Below are 23,730 nucleotides of genomic sequence, written 5' to 3'. Positions count from 1 at the left end.
AGGCTGGTGTTGTTGTGATCACCACATGCTTTTATGTGTAGTATTGCAGCTCTGATGGATGATAAATAGCGATGAGGAATCACTGACGTAATGTCTGTCTGCCATAAAAGACTCATGTAAGAAGAAAACCTGAATTGAACGCCTTCACACAGAGTTCAAAATCAGACAACAGAACAATCCGTTCTTTGCGATAATCAGCTTCTTTAATTAAAACAGCATTCAGCCACATTGTAAATTGTATTAAAAAAATGTCAATAAACTTAAAAATGTGTTTTATTCAAGAATATATCTTTGTGTTATTGTCTAAATTCACATCTTATCCAGATGGATCGTTCTTCCACAAATACACACATACACTCTACCTCGCTCTCTCTCAACGTCACACACATGTCTTCCACGGGAAGTAGTACAATCAGACTGCTCTCCATTGCTTCATATAAACACATATAAAACGAAAGATTGGAATGATTTCAGTCTTTTTAACAATCATGTCAAATAGAAAAATAGACCTAGACAAAATGGGCCAGGTTCTAAGTAAACATCAACCCTAGGTTTTCAAAGGCTCCTATTTAAACACGAGGTGTGACCGATCAATCAGCCTACCAGTTGGTCCAGTCCAGATCTGGGTTGGTTGGTAGACCCTGATCGGGTTGGTCGGTTGATATATTCATGGTACTGGGTGGACACACCCCCGTAGGATGTCACTAGAGGCTTGATTTTATTGAATGGATTGGAATGTTAAATCAAAATCAAACCTGGTCTTAAAATCTGAGCCCTTCATTAACAATAATTATTATTATTATATTGTTTATATATACAGCCTGTTTCATTGGCAGGGACAATCTCAAGGTGTTATAAAAATACTATTCATCATTATCTTAATCATTATTAAACAAGGTTTTGTCCTTGTATGGAGAGGGGAAGGAACACTGACGCCTTGTTCACACTACATGCGTCCGTCGACGGATGACCGAGGGCGTATCTCACGTATAGGGGACTAGTCATTGTAGACGCATACTGCAGCCAGTCAAATTGCTTCCCTCCAGGGATGGGCAACTGGCGGCCCGCGGGCCGCATGCGGCCCGCATCCTCACTCAGTCAGGCCCGCACATAATAAAAAAATAATAATAATAATAATTGTTCGAGTTACAGAAAACTCGGTCAAGAAAGATGAGAAGAATTCATAGAATTCGAAGGCAAACCGATGCGTCTAGTTTGCTTAGAAGCGATATCAGTCATTAAAGATATCCACTTAAGTCGCCACTACAACTACTACAACTGCTTGTTGGGTTTGAGTTCATTGAGTTGTTGCACTTAATGTTGGGCCGCTGTTTTTCAGTTTTTTGACTTCATTGAATGATGATGTATGTGAGCCCTTTGCACTGATAAAAATACTGACCATTCATGTGGCTGTTTCAGCATGGAAAACATGAAATTAATGTATGTTGGTTCAATTAACATACCGTACATAGGTTATGATTCTGGATGATTTTTTAGGTAGTGGCCATCCCCAAAATGCACCAGAATACAGGAAATCATATCTACCAAATTCAAAATTGTGTAGCTTCTCTCAGCTCACGTTTAGTTGAAGTGTGCAGTCATGTGGCCCTCCAGTGGTTATGATGAAAAATGTGGACCTCATTATCATGAAAGTTGCCCATCCCTGCTCTACAAAGACGATGTGTGGATATAAATACAAAAGATGACACAAACAACAGGTGAATAAAAACAATCCTATCATTCCACATTTCTTTAAAAAAATTTAACGGACAGATTTTTCCTGCTTCTTCCTGCTCGTTATTGCAAAATGGATCTAGGAAACGCGTGCAGTGCCCCATGCAAAATCAATGAGATCGGTCGACGGACGGAGGTAGTGTGAACAAGCCCGGTGAGATGCTACCTGTAACTCTCCAAAAGTCTTAGAAATTATGGTTATTCACAGATTAAGAGCAAGGCCTTTGTTCCAAAGGCCACATAAAATAAAGTATTTTGTTGCAAATGATTTTGAAATGTATTCTGGCTGTGCATTCATTCTGCGTAGCGCAGTGTGCTCAGACTTTATCCTGCGGCACACTACTAAGTCATTCAGAAAAAAACGCTAATCCAAGGGTCAGTAGTTTCAGTTCAACATGTTTGTTCACATTAATAGACGTATATTTAACTCACAAACACACAAACGCACACACACTCCTACCACACACACACAGAAATGTTCTCGTACTGGACTTTTGAACCACATGGACGGTTCTGTCTGGATGCTGGTGCGGCCTTGCTTGCTAGCAAAATTAAAGAGTAAACCAGAGTCCACTGCATAGTCACATTCAGGGTCTTCATTCAAGTATTGGATTAAGGTTTGTTCACACTAAAAGCCAAGGAATTTTTGTCACGGCGCATATTCATACAAAGTCAATGCAGAGACGTGAATATTTTTTCCGCTTCAGGACAATTCTACTCGGGCGAACAACGCATTCTGCCTCATTCACGTGTTCACTTCGGTTGGAATATTTGAACTTTGGCGCAAATCGTAGATGCTGAAGCACTCGCGTGATAAAGTTTGAGGTTGCGTGAGTAGGAAATTGGCTTGGCTTTTGATGTGAAGGCACTAGGCTATAGTCTGTGGTTGGTCAATTAGCCAGCGAGGGTAAACATTGGTTTGACACTGGATATAAATCTACAAAAAGGGGAGACACATGGTTCAAATTATGGAGGGGTGTTATCCATGAGTCACCAGCGAATGGGGTCACATGCGATCCGAGAGGTCCGGTTGGGAGGGGTTAGCGAAGGTGACGGCGGAAGGCGTCGGCGGCCATGTTGGATCGTCCCGCAGCTCCAGCGACAGTTGCTTGTAGCAGGCCTTGGGAGGCCTGTGTCTGCGGCAGAAGAGCCAGGATAGGAAGGCAGAGGCCCAGCGGTCGTTGGCCAACTGTAAAAAGGGTTGAGACAAGGAGAGGAAGTGGGCGAGCAAGAACACATAGAATGTGGTAGAGAGTCATTTCCTTTCCAGAAAACAGTAGAATTGAAGAATTTTCTAGTCATGGTTCGGATCTTACAAGTGATCAATGGTAGCAAGAAATAGGGATTGTGTCTGCTTAATGTAAGTACTTCAGAAGACGAGTACGCTGTATGTACATGGTGACCAGGCCAATTCCACCATCAGACATACAATTTGCTATCCAAGATTGTTTTTATTTTAATGAACCAGGGAAGTGGTGCTAATTATAATGGTTGATTGGCATATGTTGTATGAAAACATAAATCTTGATCAGGTCAACCAGAAACATAATCCAAGCGAAAATGACCATGATTTATCATTATGAAATCAAGCTGATTCAAAATTGAAATGAAACAAATGATTTACTATGAACTGCATTGTAGAACAAGATTGAAATTGTTCAAATTGCCTCTCAATGTGTAAAAAGTGGGAGCGGACAGCAGTGTCAGAGGATGTAGTGAGTGATCCCGACCTGTGGGGGCGCTCTGGGGGGAGAGCGGGTGGCCTGACTGACTTCCTGTGCGTCCCGGCTGAACACCAGCCTCCACAGGAGGATGTCCAGCACTAAGGTCTAGCCGCGGTTTCGGATGGTTTTAAGGAAGCAAGACAATGCAGCTGATTGAATACGGAGGATTTGGCGTTTTCACCCAATCACAACACCGGCAAAGAAACACAACACCAGCAAAGATTGGAAGAAGGAAGTATGAAAGAGATAGGTTCATGATGAAAGCAACAATATTTCCTGATTTGAATGAATCCTACCTCCAGGACGAAGGACACGGCTGCGTGCGCTATGATAATCATGGCCAGCGTCACGCGCCAGTCCTGAGGAACGCACACGATCTGAGGACCGGAGGGAGCCAGATCACACACACACACACAGACACACAGACACACACACACACACACACACACACACACACACACACACACACACACACACACACACACACACACACACATTTATATTTAACTTTAGGGAATTTAACTGACACTTCAATCCAAAGCGACTTGCAATAATTACATTTTCAGAAGAAGGTGAAACAATATATCGCTGTCTGTACAGTAAGGCACAGTACACAGTACACAGTACACACACAAACACACACACACACACACACACACACACACACACACACACACACACACACACACACACACACACACACACACACACACACACACACACACACACAGCTTTACTGGGAATAGCAGCCCCACAGGCACAGCTCCAGACGGGCCAGCACAGCATTCTGCACTATCCCGGGCAGGGGGCGTGCTGCATGGTTGGTCTTTGTTTTGACTCCTAGTTCAAATATACTGGGTTCAATCCCCCATGTTCACAGCCTCACCTGTAGGCATTCTACAGCAGGACGCCCTCTTCCCTACCTGCTCCTCAGTGTGATCTATCTGAAGGGGAGGGTCAGATGAACAGAACTCGATGAGACAAGGAGTCCCATTCTTTGGTTGGTCCGGGAGAACAACGCCGTTCCTTACCTCACTCTTTAAGCTGCCCTCATTCACCGTAACACAGTAAACCTCCCGATTACCTCACAATAACACACTTTGTTAACCTGTGTTAGTGAGCGGGTGTACCTCAAGGAAGCTGTCAATGGCAGGCAGAGGGTGCAGCAGGATGAGGAAGAGGAAGATGTACAGGCTGATGCAGGCCAGCATGAATTGCCCTAGTGAATAAAACACAACAGAGAAGATGACAGAGGAGTGGGACCTGGATGCATGGCTGACAGTTCTGCTCATTATTCTTTCTTTCATTTCAGTCATTTGTTCATTTGAAACTTTGAATCTGTTGAATTTAATGAAATGTCCTATAAATAGAGTCAAATTTATGAATTGTGCTATCGATAAAGTCGAGTTGAATGAATTGTGCTATAAATAAAGTTGAGAGTTGAATGAGAGTTGAATGGGAGCTGAATGAGAGCTGAATGCGAGTTGAATGAAATGCGCTCCAATGTGCTGCATAAAGAAGGTTGAGTTGAATGTCTCAATAAGGTTCCTCACAGTTCCTGTAGCTGGGCAGCCTGAAGGGCTTCCCCTTGGAGAAGACGATGGCCACGGCCAGGTACTGGAAGGTGGACACGTAGAACAGCGTGGTGTTCTCGTAGTTACGGATGTTCTTGTGGTCGTGGGGCCCCGTGGTCACGTTGGCCCCGTGAGACGGACCCCCGGGGCCCGCCGAGACGTTACAGGCACTTGAGGAGGAGAGGAGAGGCGAGCAGAGGAAATGAAGGAAGGAAGGGACAAAGGAAAGAGACAGACAGACAGATATATTGATAGACAGACAAGCAAGATATCAGATAAAGATAGACATGAGACAATTATTAGAAAGGTAATATTAAGCAACAATAGGGGCAAAGCAACCATTTATTGTCAGTGGCAAAATAATCAGATAAATGTGTTAATATAGTCCATGTTTTTTTTCTGTTTTGATAACAATATTATTAATGTTTTTAATAACGCTGATTAACAACAGTGATATACCCAATAGTAAGGTATTAAAATGTTAATAGTGTTACTAATGTCTAAATAATGCTGTTAACGTTGGTAAAAACAGTGGTGTTAATGTGTTTCTAATGCTATTTAGATTGGTAATAACAATGTTGATCATGTATTCATAATGCTGTATAGATTGGTAATAACAGTGTTGATCATGTATTCATAATGCTGTATAGATTGGTAATAACAGTGTTGATCATGTATTCATAATGCTGTATAGATTGGTAATAACAGTGTTGATCATGTATTCATAATGCTGTATAGATTGGTAATAACAGTGTTGATCATGTATTCATAATGCTGTATAGATTGGTAATAACAGTGTTGATCATGTATTCATAATGCTGTATAGATTGGTAATAACAGTGTTGATCATGTATTCATAGTGCTGTATAGATTGGTAATAACAGTGTTGATCATGTATTTATGATGTAACATAATCCCTACTTGGAGAGGGGGGTCCAGACGTGGTACCAGGCCTGCTGCCGGACCAGCAGGAAGGCCAGGACCTGGAAGGCCAGGCAGGTGAGGATCTGGGTGAGGACCGAGAAGAGCAGCGGGCCCGAGATCAGCCCACAGGGGGGGCGCTGAGACACCAGCTCCCTCCAGGCCGGGTTCAGGCTCACTGGGGGGGGGGAGGAGCCAAGAGCCCGCTGTCAGTTCATTGGTTCAGCCATTTGGTTAGTGAGTCAAAACAGAGTAAGGATTAATAATAGTAGGATGGATGAGTGGATGCATGGCTGACAATTTATGCTCTTTTCTTTCTTTCATTTCAGTCATTTATTTATTTGAAACTTTGATTCAGTGGAATTGAATGAAATGTCCAATAAATAAAGTTGCAATATAAATAAAGTTTAAGGGAAGGAAATGTCCTATAAATAAAGTGGAGTTGAATGCTGTGCTGTAGTTTAATAATAGTGTTGTGTTAGTCTGTGTGATTTCTTTGATTGATCTAAACCTCACTTGCAACTTGCTTTGGATTAAAGAGTTTGCGCGGTGGCTGGGTGTATTGCCTAAATGTAAATCTGATAATGATTCAGTCTCATAAAACCTAAATTCCAAGGGTGTTTCCCCTCATTTGGAGGAGGATGGAAGGAATCATCAGTCAATATATTTGTGATATTCGTAAAGTATAGTTTGACCCCAGATCTCGTCATTCTCAATGTTGGGACATCATGTGAATGAAGTGTCTCGCTACAGAGGGGCCGAGTGTCAGGGTGGATGCATGTGTTGTTCTCACTAGTGAAGACGATGAGCAGGATGATGGCGATGTCGATGAACAGGAACTGGAAGTCTCCCAGGTTGCTGAGGATCTGCACAAGGAAAGGACAAATCCAAATGGTAATTAAATTAAATTATACAAACTGGATAAAGTATTCAGTATGTACATACTTATTTTGTATGCAAGATGTTTATCGCTTCAATAAACCCTGATTTGTTTAATTCGAAACCCGTGTTGTTCACATCCAATGTGAAATTGGTTTGACGCTGTGACAAATTTGACGATAAAGTGAACATGCGAAAAAAAAAAGTCATGTTAAATATCAGGACATTTAAAAAAAACACAGAATATCGGTTAAACTGTTTAGCGTTCAAACAAGATGTACACATTCTTGGAAGAAGGCTTAAGAACGAGTTACACAAACGCTATTGTTTCGCAAAGTTCCTTCGCCCCCTCCCCTCGCTTGGTTCTCACACCCAGGCTGATTAACCCCCGGTCGGCTGCGGGGAGGGAGATTAATGCGGCTACCTCCCAGGGAGAAATCAATCATTTACATCTAGTCGTTTGGCATCTGATGCTCTAATCCTCTGAGATTCACAGAGGCGACGTTCCCAGCATAGCATCGATATCGGACACTCTTCGAAGTTCTAAATATGCACAGGCAAGTTAAGAAAAGCAACCACTGGTCAGAGCCGAAGAGCTATATGAATCATATACCAAAGTAAAACTATTTATTTATTCATTTGTATCAATATGTTTTATTATTGGTAGTCAAGTGCACTGTAGACGGGTACAGATATGTTTTAAACTCCTGTGCTAAATCATTCAAAGAGGATCATTAGCAGACCACAAAGGGCATTATTCCAGGCGGGGGGATAGTCTGGTGGCTACTGGCTAGGCTGTGGGACCCCCACCTGTAGGCCACCAGTCACTGTAGGTCGCTCTAGATGGAAGCCAAGCACATGGTATACTTACAATAAGAGTATAACAGGGGAAAACTGTAGTACTACAGGGTACTGTTTATGTATTACTACATGGTGCTGTATGTGTAGTAATAGATGGTACTGTGTGTGTAGTACTACATGGTACTGTGTGTGTGTAGTACTATGTGGTACTGTGTGTGTAGCACCACGTGGTACTGTGTGTGTAGTACTAAGTGGTACAGTGTGCGTAGCACTACGTGGTAGTATGTGTAGCACTATGTGGCAGTGTGTGTGTAGTACTACGTGGTACTGTGTGTGTAGTAATAGATGGTAGTGTGTGTGTAGCACTACGTGGTACTGTGTACTACGTACCGAGTACAGCAGGGTGACGCTGACGTACTGGATGATGCTGTACAGGGCCATGAACTTGAAGACGCAGAAGGACGTGATGAGAGCAGCACGGCCCTCCCTGGGAACCAATCAGAAGGCTGCCGTTTAGACCAGGAAGTGTTGTCATGTCTACAATGATGTCACTCGACGTGATCATTTTTGCCTCCTGTAAATAGGCACCATATTCTTCAAATTAGGATCCCCTATTGGGAGCAGTTTTAGCGTTTCGTGTTTTTGAATAATTTTTCCATTTCTTCTTGCCCAGCCTTCATTATCTAATTGCAACATTTGCAATAAATATACATGGCTACATTATGGCAACGTGAGGTGGGTCAGACATTTGTGAGGCTAGCTTTCCCTTCTGATGACGCATATCTATATCTATATCTTTATGCATTAAATAATAACACATCTCCTTGTATTGGCCGGCCTCTTCTAGAGAAGGGATGTGACGGGATGTGACGGGGTGTGATGGGGTGTGACGGGGTGTGATGGGATGTGATGGGGTGTGATTTGGTGTGACGGGGTCTGATGGGTGTGATTTGGTGTGACGGGGTCTGATGGGTCTGATGGGTGTGACGGGGTGTGATGGGGTGTGACGGGGTGTGATGGGGTGTGATGGGTGTGATGAGGTGTGATGAGGTGTGATGCAGCCACCTGATGAGGTTTGGGACACAGGAGATGTTGGGGGTGGTGGAGGTGAAGGGAGAGGCCACTGAAGCCTCCAACTCAGACAGAGAGATCCCACTGTGAGCCCTCTTCAACGCCTGAGATAGCACCAGATAGCACGAGAGAGAGAGAGAGAGAGAGAGAGAGACATTATATTTGTTGTATGTTTAAGGAATGATGTGAACATGCCAATAAACTGGCTGTTCCATGAGCATTCGGTTACCAATGAAAGTAATCCATACTCACCCCACAGTCATTAGCCCCATCGCCACACATTCCAACGATGTAGCTGAAGAACCAGAAAACAAGACACCACTTTCTAGTGAACCCATTTGAATGACACATTTTCAAACATTACACTAGCATGACAGAAGACTACTGCATGGGTATCAATACACAGATGTACTGAACATGGCATCAGAAGGAGAGACAGGGACTCACTCCACACTCTGAAGGACCTCCACCAGGTGGGTCTTCTGGTCGGGAGCCATGCGGGCGAACACTGTCGCTCTCAGCACAAGCTGGAACAGCGCCCCCGTGTGGACAGAACCATGAGTTACAACACACAATCACAGCGCTGGGACGCAGCAGAAGGTGGGTTTCTTTGGGGTCTGTTTTTATGCACACACCACAAAGTATACTTAAGCAGCTAAAAAAAATGTCGTGCTATATAAACAAGGAAGTATAAATTAGGGGAATGATTTAATCAACCAAACATCAATTAAACATTGTTGTGCTAATAATAATAGCAATCAAACATTGATTGGTAAGTAAACTAACACATAAATGATGCTGAATGACTGACATGAAAGACTGAATCAATGAACCGATTGATCAGCGCTCACCTTGGGCACTATCTCGGGGAAGTGTTCGGTGATGATGGCGAAGGCTCTGCCGCTCACGGCAAAGTGGAAGTCCTGGGCGTCTCCGTCCAGCAGCCCGCCGCCCAGCCCCTCCTCCAGCCTGGAGTCCTGTGGAGGGAGCTGGAGAAGCAGACCACACGGCCCACGGTCACCTTCATGGGAGGCAGCTGCAGCCCACCACACCACATCAAAACACGGGCCTGATTCACCCAGCGGCCATCTTGGCTCCGTCTCCACACCATATCAAAACACCTGATTCACCTAGAAGCCATCTTGGCTCCATCATTTGTATGGTACACCAGCATTGCGAGTTGCAAGTGGGGAAATCTTCCAGCTTTCTTGCGGCATTTCACGGAGGAACGCCCCCTTTCGGTCGGTCCCACACAGGATTCTTAGAGTATACCGAGTTCAGTAAGGCTGACCGTACGAGAAACTACAAAAAACAAACATTTTGCAAATTCTAATAACAACGAAGGCGGCCATGTTTGATGATGTGAATGACGTCAAGACGGACAAGCTCTCAATTATACCAGAGTTTCCAACCTGGAAATCGTTTAATTAATTAATTATCGTTTTTATTATACATTTTTAACAAGTTGGAGGCTGTTTTTTTCAGGGTTCAAAGTTCCAACCCTGAACTTTGAACCCTGAACCCTGACCTAGCGGCGGTCCAAGAACGCCCTTAGGAGACTGGACCAGTTGGAAAGTGACTTATATCTGTGTTTTGTGTAATCAATCAGATGCTTTTATCCAAGGTATCACTGAATGTTAGATACATGTTGTTAAGGAGCAGGTATCTCGCTCAAGAATGCCTGACAGTAGGCTGCAGATCAGGGTTTCAAACCCTGTGAGTCAAATACACAAATCTGTCATTGATCTCTGTGATCTTCCTTGGTCCAAAACTGTGTTCATAAGCTAGGGTTCATCAAAGTATGAAGTATGAAGTAGCAATTCATTCAATTCCTAAATGATCTGCCAAATCTACCGGCTCATGTTGCTATACCTTGGTCTTGCTTGGTCCTAGCTGGTGGTCCTTGCTGGTGCCGGGGTCTGGGTTCTCTGTGTAGCACCACATGATGCTGGCTGGTTGGACATCTTTAGGGGGCGTTGCCTCGGCGATGATGACCCTGTCCCGGGGACGGATCATCCCACAGTCGCGGGCCACTGATATAGCCGTCAGCATGTTGTCCCCTGAACCACAGGGTGGGTAGAGTTTGAGTTGAGTTCAACACTGAACAGAGTCAGACAACATCACACACATATACAAAGAGAGGGTCAAGAACATGAGATTCACAAAGGGCCTCTCCATTTGATGTTAGCTCTGTATCCAAACACTATCAGACATGTAGGGTGTTACATTTTGCAAATATGCCTTACAACCAACGGAATCAATGTTGGCTAACCACTACTGAATAGGCTGTACCCACTCTGTGTTTGATAACAACAGTTTTATACAGAGCTGTATAGACTAGGTGTAATAGCTGTAATGTCAAGATACAGTTCTGTAATTGATGTTGGAAATGTGTGATTAAATCTCAAGAGGGGAGGGCCAAATCGGCCAGGGTACATGAAAGAATGCATCCTGAGGCATTGAGGATCAATCTCTTATGGTACAATACATGGTGCATATCTTTTGAACAGTACCACTGTGAACTACACAAAAAAAAAGGTTGAATTCTTAAATACATATGAGGTTTATCTGACCTGTGACCATCAACGTGCGGATATCAGCTCTCTGTAAGTCCTGCAGGACTCCAGCAGACTCAGACTTCAGCTTGTTCTGCATGATGATCAGCCCCAGGAAGTCCATGTTGGTCTCTATCTGGTCCCTGGGAGCCACACAGGACACACAATCACCCCCCTGTCACATGATGGGTCACATACATGGTTACATATTACATACGCATACGGTTCATTTGTAATGCTCCCGATTTTGCATAATTATATTTACTTATGATTTGTCTGAACAGCTTCCTCTTTTCAAAGGGACTTGAACTCAGATCCATGTCGCTAAAGGGGTTATATCATGCTTTTTCGACTTTTCCCTTTGCTTTAGACTGTATATGACGTATGTATACATGTTTGACGTCTGCTAAAGGAGAAAGTCTGAGCCAGGGGGAGTAGTCGGCCCACAGAGAACGCCCCTCAGTGCGTCAAATAGCTTGTTGGCGCTCAAACTTTACTTCTGTACCAGTGTGACGTCAGACAGTGCAGTGGGCGGTGCTGAAGTGCAGAAGTCGTGCATAAAATGACCCCCGAATTTGCGACACACGAGCAAAGCGTTCGACCAATCACAACAGAGTGGGAGTTCTGACCAATCACGGCAGACTGGGCACCTCGGGAGGGGGGCCTTAAAGCGACATGATACAAAACACAACGTTTTTTAAAGATGCTGAAATTGGTTTTGCAGAAATAAACTGTGTGAGAATAATAAAGGGTATTGTTTACATACAGGCATGTTACCTTATTCTAGAAGTACCCACAAATGCAATTATTAACCCTAAAAAAGCATGACATGGGATCTTTAAGGAGCAGGTAGGGGTACACAGGTAGACTGTGGATCTTTGGGGTTTGATTTAATCAGTGTCTGCTGAATTCATTCATTTATTAGTTAGTTGGTACTCATTCGTTAGTTAGTTAATATTAATTTGTTAGTTAGTTGGTATTCATGTGTTAGTTAGTCAGTATTCATTTGTTAGTTTGTTTGTTTTCATGTGTTAGTTAGTTGGTATTCATTTGTTGGTTAGTTAGTATTAATTTTTTAGTTAGTTAGTATCAATTTGTAAGTTAGTTGGTATTCATGTGTTGGTTAGTTGGTATTCATGTGTTGATTAGTTGGTATTCATGTGTTGGTTAGTTGGTATTCATGTGTTGGTTAGTTGGTATTCATGTGTTGGTTAGTTGGTATTCATGTGTTGGTTAGTTGGTATTCATGTGTTGGTTAGTTGGTATTCATGTGTTGGTTAGTTGGTATTCATGTGTTGGTTAGTTGGTATTCCTGTGTTGGTTAGTTGGTATTCATGTGTTGGTTAGTTGGTATTCATGTGTTGGTTAGTTGGTATTCATGCGTTGGTTAGTTGGTATTCATGCGTTGGTTAGTTGGTATTCATGTGTTGATTAGTTGGTATTCATGTGTTGGTTAGTTGGTATTCATGTGTTGGTTAGTTGGTATTCATGTGTTGGTTAGTTGGTATTCATGTGTTGGTTAGTTGGTATTCATGTGTTGGTTAGTTGGTATTCATGTGTTGGTTAGTTGGTATTCATGTGTTGGTTAGTTGGTATTCATGTGTTGGTTAGTTGGTATTCATGTGTTGGTTAGTTGGTATTCATGTGTTGGTTAGTTGGTATTCATGTGTTGGTTAGTTGGTATTCATGTGTTGGTTAGTTGGTATTCATGTGTTGGTTAGTTGGTATTCATGTGTTGGTTAGTGGTTAGTCATGTGTTAGTTGGTATTCCTGGGCTGTGCTGGTTTGTCTGACCTGTTGAGGTTCTGCACCCTGTGCCAGGAGAGCTTGGGCTCCAGCTGGCGGTGGGCCAGGGCGATGACCCTGAAGCCCTTCCTGGTGTAGGCCTCCAGAGTCTCCCCGAAGCTCTCCGGAACTGCACGCCACGGGGAACACAAGAGATTAACAACCAAACCACAACAACGCCAAACAAGGTGCTCATTTTAGAGGCCTTTGATCCAGACATCTGCTTCAAAGGCAGAGAGACAGAAGGAGGTTTAATCTGGATTTTAAGTGACAGATGACTGAGGGATATCAGTATCCAACGATGGCGTGAAGTGACCCCAAGATATAAACAACCGCGTCTTTTGCTCAATTTAGTAATACAAAAAAAAGACATGTCATCCCATGTAGCAGCCTTATATGAGAACAGAAAAACGTTGCCTCAACATCAGCCGATCAATTGATAAGATACGAATATATCGCCACCTGTAGAGGCCTAAAGTAGCTTATGAACATCGATATGGATGAGGAATGTGAAGTGTGTCCAGCCTAGAAGCCTCCGGTCCAGTCCTAGGTGGGCCCTGGTGGGCGGCCCCCTGTCGGTAGCCCACCTGAGTCCTCCGTGCAGAGCTTGGCCACCACCTCTGGCGCCCCCTTCAGGTAGGAGTCCATGTGTTTCTCGCCCAGCCGCCGCACCACCACGCTCATCCTCTGCAGCGCCGACGAGAAGGGGAACTGACGCACGATGCCCACCTCGTAGCGCTGGGGGACACAGGGCGGACCCCTCAAGGCGGGGCCCATCAGAGCACGGGGCCCCTCAATTTGGACCGGTCACACGGGGACTCAGCGGTAAACAAAAAGTAGAAAAGGATTTAACTCACCGAAAGTTCAGACAGCTCCTGGAACGAAGGGCAGAAGGATTCATTAATGAATCATTCTGTACTCAAAATAATATTCACTAGTTGTCTTTTATTTATATTTGTCATTCATGTAGATAGAATAGACGTTTGTCTGTAATACCCTGCCCAGAGTGGGCAGGCGGGTCGGTGGGAGGCTGAAGCCCCTGGTACCATGGTCTCAGAGAGGGTGAAGTTCTGCTGGGCCTCAGACACCAGGTGCTTGGGGGGTCGGACCACCGTGGGCATGATGGGGTTATGGAGCGCCGTCTCCTCCTCCGTGGGCTCCTCTAGGGTCTAAGAGGAACGACCTTTGGTGTCAATCATTATGGACTTCTATACGTTATCTGTGTCCTAGCACTAGGATAGCAAACCGATCTAGAACGTAGCGGGGATGTTAAATGTTACCGTCTCTCTGCTGCCCAATATTTCGTACCGACAACTGGATTGACTGAATAAATATAAAACTGAATAAATGTGAGTTGCCACTAACGTTAAACAGACAAGGATAAGAGTGATGAAACCTTCACGAGAATAGAACATGTCACGCCAAAAAGATTATCAGATAATATTAATAATGTAACAAGAATAATAGAGTGGTTGTTTTGACCATGACACCGACTCCCTGTCTTGATGTCTCTAATGAATCTCTATTCATTAGAGTCTCATGAATCAGCCTGTCGTCTAAAAGGCTGTTCTAGCGTCACATGACCCACCCATCCGGTGACGCTGAACATCTTGAGGTCCAGGGGGTCTCCGGACAGCTCTCCGTTGATGTTGGTCAGCGAGTGGCAGGACGCCATGCACACCACGAAGGGCGTGAACACCAAGCTCTCCTTCGACGGGTCGAACTCGGCCGGGGAAAACCTGCGGGCGGGTGACGGAGGGAAGGCATGCGGTCAACAAGAAAAAGGATTTTCTTATGAAGCTGCTCGAGAGAAACGCCGTCGCCATGGGAGACACATCTCTGCGAGCACAGGGAGATGTATGCAGGACACGGGAGGGGCGAGGAGGTGCACTTGATTTCGGTCAGGGTCGGACCGGCAACAGCAGAGGACGGAGTGATTCAGTGACAGCAGTGGAAGCGGAAGATTGTGTTTACAGACTCTCACTCCCTTACTGGTCAGCAGTCCAGTGACACCTGCATACACCTGCCGGTGTATGCAGGTGTCACTGGACTGCTGACCCGTAAGGGAGTGAGAGTCTGTACACACATGCGCTCTCGGAGGGAGGCGCTGACCTGCCGTGCTCCGCTCTCTGAACGCCCCACAGGTCCAGGCCGTCCTCCGTCAGCGTCCCCGTCTGTGGAGACACGGGGCCACAGCCGTCAGGTTAGAGCCTATAGGCTGTGGGGTTTGGTTTGGAAGTAAGAGGGCGGCGGATCTTTCTGGTTGTTGCTTTGGCCCTGGAGCTATTTCCTTTTGTTATTATTTTGTGGCTGTGCTTCGTACAGTTGGGATCAAATAAACCCTTTCCTTGAATGGTGCCCGGGTTGTGAAGTGTCATTGCAATCCATTGTCTGCTGGGTTACCTCCCTGCCACGTCTATCAATTAAGGGTCGTAACAGCCAGCTACGGTCGCCGTTCAATAGACAACAGCTACAGCTGAGTCAACCGGTCTGCAGACCCCACGTCGGGAAAAGCTGTGTTCGGGGTGTCGAAACCCACTGGAGAACACCATGTTTTAGTTTGGCCAGATGGATTTAGGCATACGTGCTGCACGGAGTAGTGGGAGTTGTCTATGAACACCATCAAAAGTATTTTATAATATTTGAAGATCCTCATACGGAACTATTCCCTATTCTATAAGCCTTGGCCCCCTGGAGAAAGGAGCCAAGGGTTGGGGGGGGGTCTCTTAGCCCTTTAGCAGGCTTAGTGTTTGAGGGCGCGTCCTATAGTATGGCCCAGTGAAGAGTTGTTTTTTTTTCACTAGGATTTAAGGCTATCCGAATAAAAGACCCTACTTTAAATCCCTCGACCTGACTTCCAATTCGAACCTCCAAACCAGTGCAGCCGTAGCCATGACAACGAGCTGACCTTGTCGAAGCAGACCAGGTTGAGCTGTCCACACATGTTGATCCTCTGGGGGCTGATGCAGAAGATGCCGAGGCGCTTCAGGCGCCGCTGGGCGTAGACCACGCCCGCTGTCATGGCGGCGGGCAGGGCGGGGGGGACCGTGATGGTGATGATGTCCAGGGACTCGATGATGATGGTTTTGGCGGGAACCTGGAGAGAAGAAGAGCAGAGTGAAAAGACACGCGACGTTCTGGAGATGGATCCCTAACGCTGTTATTTGGTACGACTTCCTCATTCAGCAGGGGCTTGGATCCATGACTGAGCAGGTTGGGGCTCGGACATCTTGCTCATGGAGGCCTGCGAGTCGACTGCTACTACTACTGAGTAGACTGCTACTACTACTGAGTAGACTGTGGACTTGGCCGATCGGACCCTGCCTCCAACACCCTGGCCGATACACACTACAGTTTATGATACGTTAAAGTGGAGTGATAAAGCAATAGCAATCATCATCTTCAAGGCATACAGAGAAGGACATCAAAAGCAATATCTTTCTGATGGCCAAAGCTATACGTGGCTCTAACTACCTGGTTGATGATGCTGAGCACGATGGTGTAGATGAACCCGATCATGGCCACGCCCACCAGGCACAGCAGGAAGAGGTAGGCGTCGCGGTACAGCTTGAAGTCCGTGGGCTTGGGGTACAGGATGGAGCGCACCAGCTGGCCCTTCTCTGTGTTGAAGCCTGAGGGAGGTGGAGGGCCAGCCAGTCACTTATGTTTTTAGTATTCAGAGCCCGGTGCTTTTGTAGCCACAAAGTAAAGAAGTAGAACAGCAAGCATTGTTACTCGTCCTGTTGGCCGTCTTTTCACACCCTTTTTTTATTTACAATCGTTTTTGTTCTGTTTTAAAGACTATATTTTGGATAGTCTTGACAATCCTACAGGACTTTGGCTAGGTTGACCATGGATACATTTTAACTTGTCACCAAGCCAAAACAAACAATTCAAACAACTTATGTCAGCAGAATCTTTTCCTGATTGCAGTATAACTTCCTCCACAGATAGTGGAAACCATATCTCCTGTTATCTACCCATCTAGTAGGTGGAAGAAAGAGGGAGCGCCATGACTCCTGGCCCTAGTTGGTGCAGTCAGCCAGGGTTCCTCACCGGTGGTGACCACCACAGCCTTGACCAGCTGGCCGGTGTAGAAGCGGCTCTGTATGACCTGGGTGCCACAGAACAGGGTGTATCTCTTGTGCTCCTCTGTGCTGTAGGTGGAGGCCCCCTCCGACCCGGAGCTGGGAAGGGCCGTCTTGGTGACGGGCACACTCTCACCTGGTGGAGGAACGCAGCAACGAGATAGGATGTGAAGTTATAATAACTGCTTTAAAATGGTTGATTTCCTTTTTTTTTTGTTTTTTCATGTTTTCCATGAACACTCAAACTTTTAACAGTTTTCTGCTGTGCTAACATAATTGCCCAAGGGTTTTCTTATCATCAATTATCGTTTAAACACAATTAGCTAAACAATGTACCATTAGAACACAGTAGATGGTTGATGGTCACTGGAAATGGGCCTCAGTACACCTATGTAGATATTCCATTAAAAACCCTACAATAGTCATTTACCAAATGAACAGTGTCTGGAATGTATTTCTGATTCATATCATGTTATATTCATTGAAAAAAACTGTGCTTTTCTTTCAAAAACAGGGACATTTCAAAGTGACCCCAAATTTTCGAACGGTAGTGAACATACACACATACATAAATTGTTACTTTATTATTCTTTTTTTTTTATGTAATAAGATAGATAATATAATAGGTATACTGACCTGTCAGCATGCTCTCGTTGACTATGCTGGTTCCTGACACTAGCACAGCATCGCAAGGCATGATCATCCCATTGGCTGGGATGACGATGACATCACCAGGGACCAGCTCTGTGGACATGGCCTCCTCCAATTCTGGGACGAAAACCACAAAAAGGTCCCGGACTCTTGAGTCGATAAGACTTTCATCCAGTGTTCATTTCAGCCCAAATAGGGTTGATTAAAAAATGTTTTATCTGCTTTTAAAACGGTTAGATTCTTTTGAAGGCGTATTTGTGGACCCCAGACTTTGTCGGGGGGTCGGTAGTCAAGCTGAGAGGGTGTAGACACGCTCAAGGAGCAGCAGGGTTCTTTCATAGCTCCTGATGTTATATTCAGAGTGTAAAATATACATATTCCCCTGTACATAGTTTGGTCTGGGACGATAATATCTGCCCATTGTGCACTAATCTGTGGATCATCTGGACTATACTGCTCCAATAATATATATTCCATAAATGAATACCCTAAACGTGTTTTTTTCATTATAGCAGAGTTGTCTGTGTTGTTATTGACTAGGGTCACTGGAACTCTGTAAGGGTCAAAGTGGGGTCACACGCTGGAAAAGGTTGGGACAGTCTGCTGTCATCTATTATTTTAATAAAATTGATGAAGTTTCTCTTTCAACCAACTGCCCTATCAGTTTTATTTATTTATCTATTTTTCTATAAAAAAAATTATTTCATTATGTTGCTTTTGCCAAATATTGTACCTTGAATTTTTTAAAAGCTTCTCATCAGAGAAGCTGGGATGCATAGCATACCTTTATCCCCTCTGCAGACGGTCACACGGACCACACTGTGGGCCGCCACCATGTTGTGAAGCATGACGTATTGCTGGGAAAGCGGAGAAAGCCATGTGTTCAATACATTCTCAGTCAAACAACAGACGTCGGCCACTTGGCTTAAAGCTTGTCTTGAGTGGTGGCTTTCTAATGGCTGCACACCGTACTCCATTTAGAAAAATTTAACAGTTTCCGGGGTGCAAAAGTGTTCAATGTATTTGATAAAAAATATATATATCCTTGTTTAAAAAAGGTCATGATGACATTGTGTGTTTAGCCCATTTTCGAGGAAATAAATGTACCTGGTTTGAACTGTATAAAAGTGGGTCGCAACTTAATACCATGGGAAAAGGTGGGTCCCAAGGCCAGAGGAGTTGAGATCAACTGGTTTGAAGTATATATCAATACCAATGTTACACTACAAATAATAATTCCCATTGGACAAAAGCTTGTTTTTCATGTAAAATTAGTAAATACCAAACTGACCTTCTTGATAGTATACAGTGAGGTGGCTATGGATATCACAGACATGAAGACTATGGCCGAAGCGTAGTAGTAATAAGAATCAAAGCTCCACAGAATCACACTGAAGAGCTGGAAGATGTAGAACGGATTCAACACCTAGAGAGAGCGAGAGAAAGCGAGAGAGAGAGAGAGCGAGAGAGTGAGAGCGAGAGCGAGAGAGAGAGATTATGTTTTCAGTGAGTATTTATATTAGAGAAGAGAAGTACAGCTTTAATTCTCAACGCACCTCCTTGATGAGAAGTTCAAATAAAGACGGAACTCTGACGGCAATTTCATTCTCCTCAAAAAACAACCTCCTGTCAAAAGTAAAAAAAAATTAAGATGAACCAATTATTCAAGATAAATCTGTAAATAATCAATTGAATGGGTGTTTTCATAGAGAGGTGTATGTTGGAATGAGCAGCAATATTTGGAATAGCATATGGTAGCATTGTTGCTGAAGTAGTCTGCCCAACAACAGTGGACAGAAAAACAAATACATGAAGCCAGAGTATGAGTATGTGTGTTGGAGGAGTGGGTTGATGAATGTGTGCACGTGTGTGTTGATGGGTTTCTGTAGGCTGAGATGGAATGAAGGGATGGGGGTCAAATGGAAAGCAACACACAAAAGAGCGGGAAGATTGGAGTCTTCGTCTGTCCTATGGGGTGTGTGTGTGTGTGTGTGTGTGTGTGTGTGTGTGTGTGTGTGTGTGTGTGTGTGTGTGTGTGTGTGTGTGTGTGTGTGTGTGTGTGTGTGTGTGTGTGTGCGTGCGTGCGTCTGTGTGTGTGCTTCCATGCTAATTTGTAGATGTACATCCATACATACCTATAGGCCTGCAAGTGCTTACTGGGACCTGAGCTGAGTTCAGAGTGAATACCAGCACAGCTCACTTTCATATCCTCCAAACCTCTGTAAAATACACACACACACACACACACACACACACACACACACACACACACACACACACACACACACACACACACACACACACACACACACACACACACACACACACACACACACACAAAGTATTCAGTATTCATTCATTCAATATTTGAATTCATCTTTATGGCAGTCGCATGCATGAGGGTCACTATTGAGCCCTTATGAATACAGCCAGTGATAAGCCACTCCACTGTGTGGTCCCCCCTATTGAATTCATGAATAAACAAAGCACATTCAGTGTATATATTGAGGTTGTTCAGCGGCACGCTTACTTGTACGTTTCAAAGTTCTGTATGTCATCACTCCAGTAATACTTGGTACTGTGGTGACTGAAGAAATGGACCTGAGCCGAACCAGAGGAGAGCAGAGATGAACTGTTGGACTTTTACAGAGAAGCCATAATGGATGTCTTTGTCCAACGTCCTTATTGATGAATGATCAAAATGTCAGTAAATCTGTTGTGATGGCGATATAAATAGTATTGGACACAGTTAGGGTTCACTATAATCCTTGATAAAAAACTATAAAAGGTACATACTGAAATTATATTAAACTTAAAATACCTTCAAATGCAGCTACATTTTTTTGCATATGTTTATAAAATGCCTTTTGTAGAATGTCATGAATTAATAGGTTTATATGATATCTATACCATTATAATAACAGTATTTTGACCTCAACATAGTAACAGGATTGCACCAGGAACGGCTAGCCGTGTTGAGCAGGTACCGGTACAAGCTGGTTGTGGGGGAACTTCCCGCAGCAGTCCCCGTGCTCAGTGGACAGGCTAGGGGCCCCTTCTCCGTTAGAGAGCCCGTCCCCGGCGCACGGAGGCACCGCGTCAAAGGGCCTCTTCCCCGGGGCCAGCATCACGTGCACTGTGACCCGGAACCACTGCCTGAACTCATCCTGTGGTGACGACACAGAACCATCATCTGACGGGCATTCACAATTGTTTTTGGTCTTAAATTAACCATGAACAGAGTTGTGGGTGAAGTTAAGCGAATTTATGTGACGATATTGTCAATTGTTTTATCATATTTACTCAATCCTACATTTAACATACGATTTTATCCAAGTCGAAAATTGACGTTGGGAACACTAAAATCATACTAACGAGTTAGAGTGACGAACATTCATGTGTTACATGAGCAGGTTCCTCCAAAGCATGAGTGCTATCGGCATCCGGGACGCAAGGTCTCATTATTGTATTAGTAATAAAGTTGTTCAGCAACAAAGTTGCGCTCTAAGGAGAACTTATTGAACTTTGTATATCTCATTCTACTTCCTACATGTTCTACTTTGTACAACTCATTCAACTCCCTACAACATGTTCTACTTTCTACAAGGATTCTACTTCCTACAACATGTTCTACTTTGTACAAGGATTCTACTTTCTACAACACGTTCTACTTTCTACAAAGATTCTACTTTCTACAACACGTTCTACTTTCTACAAGGATTCTACTTCCTACAACATGTTCTACTTTGTACAAGGATTCTACTTTCTACAACACGTTCTACTTTCTACAAGGATTCTACTTTCTACAACACGTTCTACTTTCTACAAGGATTCTACTCCCTACAACACGTTCTACTTTCTACAAGGATTCTACCTGCTACAACACGTTCTACTTTCTGCCTTACACCCCGGTGTGGCTGAGGGCTCCCAGAGGCCTACATTGGCACGGTGATGAGGGGTAATGTGCTGTGACCCACCGTGGCCCGCAGCAGCAGGGTGCGGGCGTCTCTGAGGGGGGAGGCGTTGCAGGTGGCCTTCACCCTCCACTCAGGCAGCCAGTACAGCAGCAGCAGGAGGAGCCCCCCCGAAGCCGCCGCCCCGAACCCCACCAGGACCCTCTTCCACACACACGGCCGGTACGCCCACACCTCCTGCCAACCCCGTGTCACAGTGCTACAGGGTTATGATGAGGCCTTCGGTCGCCGTGACTCTGAGTCATGAATCATGTACTGGCAAAGACTGAATTCATAGATTATCAATCAATCAATCATTTATTTAACCAGGTAGAAAATCACAGTGTATCCGTGGATACCTATTGTTATTTATAACTATAACTGAATTATGAATCGCTTACCTATGTGTATGTTCATTTTCCGAACCATGCTGTATAAATGATCAAATATATAAATGTAACAAGTTGTAAACTAAATGATTAGTCTATAGTAGGCCAGACTAAATAGGTGTTAAAGGATTCAAAGAAAATGTCACCATCTCATCCTCCTGGCCCTGGTTGATGAGCTTCACCTCCGACGTCACCATTCCAACAGAGAAACCACGGCTACACACAGAACAAGAGCAGTGTTGAATGATCGCATCTTCGTTTGATCAAGTCATGGTGAATATATCACTCCTGATCAGACAAGGAGGTTCTTGACCAGGTGTCGATAGGCCAACTTTACTACTTAGGAGAGCAATAAACGCTGTGTTATTTAGTTGCTGATTAAATAACACATTTGATAAGGTAAATCGTGTGACCATCAGAAAGTGGGTGCACGATCTGGTCAGCTTTCTGCAGCTTAAATCATTACTGATGGATTCCCTTTCAACGGTGGTCAACAAATCCGTAAGCAAAGTCATAAACCCTGAGTGCAGCTGAGCAGGCTGGAGCCAAAGTCCGAACCCCCGTCGCCATCTGCATGATAACTTGTTGCTTGGGAATGCAGCATGAGGCGCTTATAAAAGAGGCTCAAACCGAGACACTTTCTATATCGACAGGTCGGACACTGTGACACTCATTGCATTTATGAATAACATTTTCTATAAAAACACGAGAAGAAAGTTATTCAAGAGTTATTACTTGTTACATATTGCATTGTACCAGTAGGCCTATCATAACATGGGATTTGGTTATTTAACGATAGGATTCGGACAATGTTGTAAACAGTGTTAATCATTAAAAGGAGATCTTTGTTTGTGTGTTGTGATATAGGTCAGGAGAACATAGGACAAGGGGAAAGACTCGCTGAGGTTCTGGGTTCGAGTCCCCAGCATGTCTCTGTTGATCGTGAAGCTGCATCCCGTACTATAAACTGAGATGCACCTCAGGTTGTCTCATATTTAAATGTAATTTACTTTTTAAAAACGAACCTTTAATAACTTGAATTGAAATGGTTAAGGCTATGCGTTTAGGCTATGGTCGCAATATTCGGTATCACTGCTTGACTAAACAAGTTTATACGATATGTTGGTATAAAACAACTTTGTCAAAGCGTTTAAATGAAAAAGCAGATATAACGTGCAAAGGAAAAGCGTGTTCAGCCCGTTTGCACAACGATCGAAACCTCAAATCGGTGCAAGTCTTCTGGATGCATTAGACCATCGAGTCCAACTCGAGTCCTTTTGAGTTCACCCGCTTATATATTTACCTCTGGCGAGTTCACCTGTGCGTAGAGCACATCATGCATGAGCCGCTCCAACAGGGCTATTCAACTTACCAATTATTTCCCTGAACATGCAAAACAGTGCATTGCAAGAATGATGGTTTCCCGCGCCCGTCAGATATCTATCAACATGATCCAACACGGGCCCAATATTGATGTGCAGTATGATATTCCACGCGGCTTGCAGACCATGCGAGACCCGCTCCGCTCCAACCACTCACCATTCACAACCACTGACGAGGAAGTGGACAACAGGATGTGAGGTCATTGGGGGACACGCTTTTTCT

At 44.3% G+C, this 23,730-nt stretch overlaps 1 protein-coding gene across 2 annotated transcripts; it reads right to left on the bottom strand.

The window, feature by feature from the left end:
• Positions 1-1,669: 1,669 nt before the first annotated feature.
• Positions 1,670-23,730, bottom strand: LOC115549611 (probable cation-transporting ATPase 13A3). Of its 2 annotated transcripts, XM_030364911.1 has the most exons (33): positions 23,498-23,730; positions 22,272-22,341; positions 21,761-21,934; positions 20,771-20,950; positions 20,314-20,384; positions 19,919-20,002; positions 19,340-19,409; positions 19,075-19,209; positions 18,568-18,640; positions 17,769-17,900; positions 17,101-17,268; positions 16,519-16,676; positions 15,953-16,141; positions 15,157-15,218; positions 14,633-14,783; positions 14,091-14,213; positions 13,902-13,919; positions 13,632-13,782; positions 13,054-13,174; positions 11,278-11,402; positions 10,577-10,764; positions 9,556-9,693; positions 9,152-9,231; positions 8,957-8,999; positions 8,699-8,808; positions 8,024-8,120; positions 6,747-6,819; positions 5,954-6,131; positions 5,012-5,202; positions 4,589-4,677; positions 3,755-3,835; positions 3,465-3,563; positions 1,670-2,923 (listed from the first exon to the last, which is right to left on the bottom strand). In XM_030364911.1, the coding sequence occupies exons 2-33, from the start codon at positions 22,320-22,322 to the stop codon at positions 2,741-2,743; spliced, it is 3,786 nt and encodes a 1,261-aa protein (XP_030220771.1). In that variant the 5' UTR covers positions 22,323-22,341; positions 23,498-23,730; the 3' UTR covers positions 1,670-2,740. The 2 variants fall into 2 exon arrangements, with proteins under 2 accessions (XP_030220771.1, XP_030220772.1); XM_030364912.1 differs by lacking the exon at positions 3,465-3,563.

Source organism: Gadus morhua, chromosome 8 (genome assembly GCF_902167405.1).
Source record: "Gadus morhua chromosome 8, gadMor3.0, whole genome shotgun sequence".
Classification (NCBI taxonomy): Eukaryota; Metazoa; Chordata; class Actinopteri; order Gadiformes; family Gadidae; genus Gadus; species Gadus morhua.
This window is presented reverse-complemented; position numbering and strand designations above follow the sequence as displayed.